Here is a 4,365-nt window from a genome sequence, read left to right as displayed (position 1 = left end):
GGACTCAGAGATCCGCCTGCCTCTGCCCCCAGAGCACTGGGATTAAAGGGGCTACCACAACTGGCAGATTTTGGCATAGAAAGCAGTCCTTCTATGTCACCTCTCCTTATCATAAAATGAGAGATTATTTTAGGAATTAGGGCTGGTTAAATATCAGTTGAGACACTAAATTAGATAAATTCATGACTTTCCATACACAAAGCAACTGAAGTTTAAGCCATTTTTTAATATCTTTAGTCCCCAAATAGATTTGGCCATGTTCTATGCAGTCTTGACAAATGTCCTTGTCTCCCGAGATACAAATGCCTAAACCTTGTAAGATGAACTTGTGAACATTTTATTTCATTTAAAAAGAAATCTTTAAAAGCTTGTTTTTAGATGTTTATTACCCTTCCAGGAAAAAACAAAAAACCACCCTTGACCCTTTGACTAGAATTTAAAAGCGAACCACATAGCATTGTGGGAAGAGGATCATGATTTTCTTATTAAGTGTTTGGCACAAATACTTTACAGTTTTGAATTATTAAAAACACATGCTTGTCAGAAATAAAACAGGATTTTTTGTTTGGTTGGTTTTTTTTTCAAGACAGACAGAGTTTCTCTATGTAGCCCTGGCTGTCCTGTAACTCCATATGTAGACCAGGCTGTCCCAGAACTCAGCGATCCGCCTTCCTGTTTCCAGAGTGCTGGGGCTAAAAGTGTGTGCCACCACTGTCTGGCTGTACAATAGGAATTCTTTAAAGAATCACTAAACTGCATTCAGCTGAGGAAACCGATTTTCTGTAGCCTTTACCTTTCTAAGTTCCCTTTATTGTTTTGCTGGAGTTTGAAGAGTCAGCATATCTTTATATTAAACCTAGAATTCCCTATGTAGATAACCATGCTGGCCTTGGACAGATCCACCTGCCTGCCTCAAGGGAAAGCTGGCATTCCTTAGGGTCTAGATGATTGGCCAGCTGCCCTTTAGACAGCATGCTAAGAGGGGAACAGGAGGCTGTGAAAGAGACAGGTACAGAATTTACATAAAGCATGGGAGAGAGGGCCCTGTGGGTAAAGGTACTTGCTGTGACTGCCCAACGGCCTGAGTACGATCCCTAGACCCACATAAGGTAGGAGAGAACGGACACAACAAACTGTCCTCTGACCTCACATGGATGCCAAGACACTTGTGCCAAAGCCTACACATCATATCCACACGGACACATACACAACATGATAATAATAAAATAAAAAAGAATTTACATTAAAAATAAAGGATTATAATAAAGATAACATGCCCTATTACTAAACTTTGGCTATTGAACTTAAGTTTGCTCTTCCATTAAAAAAAAAAAAATCCAACAAAAGGAACCAGCTACCATATGTGCAAGTACCCTTAGGGAGGAAAAAGCCAGATAAAAACAAGAGGCTTTTGCTGGGTAACCCTGATCTGTAAGGAGGTGGAGGTGCTGGAGAGAGCTCAACAGTTAAGAATTAGTTTCTGCTCTTGCAGAGGACCCAGGTTCTATTCCTAGCACCCCCACACAGTGGTTTACAATCATTGGTAACTAACTCCAGTTCTAGGGGCTCTAATGCCAACTTCTAGTCTCCATGGGCACTAATGTACACAGTGCACAGACATACATGCAGGCAAAACACCCATATACATAAAAAAATAAAAATAAGTTATCCTCAAAATAAATTAATAAATGAGTAGATGGAATACACTCAAGATCCTAGGACGCAGTGTGATTATGAATTCTATATACTTTGTTGATAGACTATTTAACTGTTAATGTTTAAGAATGGTTCTTAATACACATTTCATAGATAATAAGTAAGAAAGAAAAAGATATTCTGTTATAGGATACAACATGACGAACTTTGAGGATATCATGCAAAATGAAATGTCAACCACAAAAAATATATATAGCATTTCACTTACAGAAGATACATAACTACTCAAATTAGCTGATAAACAAAGTAGAATTGTGATTGCCAGGAACTTATGGGAGGGAGAGAACAGGGAATTGTGTTGAGCGAGATAAGAGTTTCATATTTTCCAGATGTAAACTTCTGGAGATTTGTTTCCTAACAACGTGGTCGCATCACCACCACCGATGGTGAATTATGTCACTCTTTCTAGCTCTTCTTAAAAGGAGGCTCTCTAACACTGTCGTCCTGCTCCCACCCTGCCCCCCAAGGCTTCACTCTCCCTCAGTGCAGGACTTGGCTCTACCCTGGTAAGAGAAGACTTAGGGAGCGCTGTGTGCATGCTGTGAAGAAAAGCTGGTGTCCTGTCTCCGGGGAAAGTGTTCACATACTTTTCTCAGTTTCACACAGTATAATCTAGTTTTCATTCCTTCTTTCCCATGGTGGGTGGTTTTATTTGGTTTCAAGAAAAGGAGAACTGCCAAGAAGACAATCCCTGGGGCTTACTTCTGCAGGATGGATCCCTTAATGACCAGCTCTTCATCCAAGTCTGCTTCATTAGCCATAAAGAGCAGCCTCTTTCCTGTGCTGTCCACTCCAATGAAGTCACGCTGCTCCACTGAATCATATGAAAGAAAAAAAATCAAATCAAGCCAGTTGTCCTGTTTGCATGACTACTCAGGGGACAGGGGACCTACTTATATTGCTCTTAGAATCAAACAGGAAGTGGTAGGAGGGGAGTCATGATGAGCATCACGCCACACACTACAAAGTGTAAAGCATAAAGGGTCAAATATATTTATATCGTTCTAAAGGATACTACTGGGAAAACCGGCCATCTTTGAATAAAATGATAAAGTACTGTACCAGAGCAATTTCTGATCTTAAGGCACTGCTTTTTGGGGTGGTTCGCAAATATACATTTAAAAGCAGAGGGGACTCAGTAGCATCCTATTTTCAAGTAGTTCCCAAATAATACAGTTTATATATAGTCTATGCATATTATATATTCTGATATGAATATATATAAAAGGAGAAAAGGATGTAGCAAATGCTAAAAATTGGAAAATCACTGGACAGTGGTGGTGCATACTTTTAATTTCAGCACTTGGGAGGCAAAGGCAAGCAGATCTCTGTGAGTTTGAGGCCAGCCTGGTCTACAGAGCAAGGCCCCTTCTTAACTTGAGAATTATTTGTAGTGCTGGACAGTGGTGGTGCATACTTTTAATCCCACACTCAGGAGGCAGAGGCAAGCAGATCTCTGTGAGTTTGAGGCCAGCCTGGTCTACAGAGCAAGGACTGTTACACAGAGAAACTCTGTCTCGAAAAACAAAACAAAACAAACAAACAAAAACCCAAAACAACAACAACAACAACAACAACAACAACAACAACAACAAAATCTAGGTAAAGTTCTTTGTACTACTCTATAAACTTCTATGAGTTTTAGTACAGCCAGGACTCCATAGAGAGACCCTGTCTCAAAAGACCCAAAACAAACAACCCAAAAAAAGTTAAGAGGCAAGCATAGTAGTGCATGCCTCCAATACTAGTATCTGGGAGGCTAAGGCAAAAACATTTCAAACTCAAGGCCAGTCTGAGAAATAAAAGAAGTTGGGCATGTAACTCAGTGGTCAGGCATCTGCCTAGCATGCAAGAGGTCTCGGGTTTCAGTGCCAGCATCGAAGGGAGGACAAAATGTGCCACAGTCTAGACACAGTCCAATCAAAAATGCAGATGACTTGTCTACTACAAATCACAGTACAGCAAGGAATTCTCTCTTACAAATAACCTAGGCCACAATAAGTTAGGTCCGTTCACTGTGAAAGTGGGGATGCTTTTATTTAACATTATTTGTAGTCAGTCAAAATTAACTACATACCTACTCTGCAACTGTATATATGATTAGGGCATTGACAAAAAAATGCATTATTTTACTAGGTATAGAGAGTCTGATGGTAGGCAATTATATGCTGCCAATTTACTGCTACTTCCTATGGTGTATTTCTTTCCCCCAATCACAACATAAACACCTCAAAGGTTGGTTTATTACTGTTTTTTATTTCCTACAACATCCAGCTCATTGTTAGATTATAATATGTGCCACTAGGCTGGAGAGATGACCCAGAGTAAAGTTCTTGCTGCACAGATGTGAGGACCCGAGTCTGATCCCTGGCATCCTTGGGAAAGTTAGATATGGTGGCATTAACTTGTAGCACCAGAGCTGGGGAGGCAGAAACAGGAGGATCCCGGAGAATGTCGGCTGGCTACTCAACTGAATCAGAGGGCTAGTTCAATAAGAGAATAAGAAAAAACAATGACTGTAAAAGAGGTCTAACACTGACATCTGGCTACCAGATACAGGTGTATCCACATACAGAAACACATTTAAAACACATACAGCACAAACACACAACTATTCACACTAGCAACTGCACAGTTTGTACATCTTTT

At 40.2% G+C, this 4,365-nt stretch overlaps 1 protein-coding gene across 1 annotated transcript in view; it reads right to left on the bottom strand.

Moving 5' to 3' along the window:
- Window positions 1–4,365, bottom strand: part of Eif2b3 (eukaryotic translation initiation factor 2B subunit gamma) — a 62,790-nt gene that overhangs the window by 30,135 nt on the left and 28,290 nt on the right. The window contains exon 5 of the mRNA XM_005370030.3: window positions 2,419–2,530. Within this exon, the coding sequence (XP_005370087.1) occupies window positions 2,419–2,530 (112 nt within the window). The remainder of the gene's footprint in view (window positions 1–2,418; window positions 2,531–4,365) is intronic.

The sequence above is a fragment of the Microtus ochrogaster genome, unplaced genomic scaffold (genome assembly GCF_000317375.1).
Source record: "Microtus ochrogaster isolate Prairie Vole_2 unplaced genomic scaffold, MicOch1.0 UNK69, whole genome shotgun sequence".
NCBI lineage: Eukaryota > Metazoa > Chordata > Mammalia > Rodentia > Cricetidae > Microtus > Microtus ochrogaster.
The sequence above is the reverse complement of the archived record's forward strand: the minus strand, read 5'-3'. Positions and strand labels throughout refer to the sequence as shown.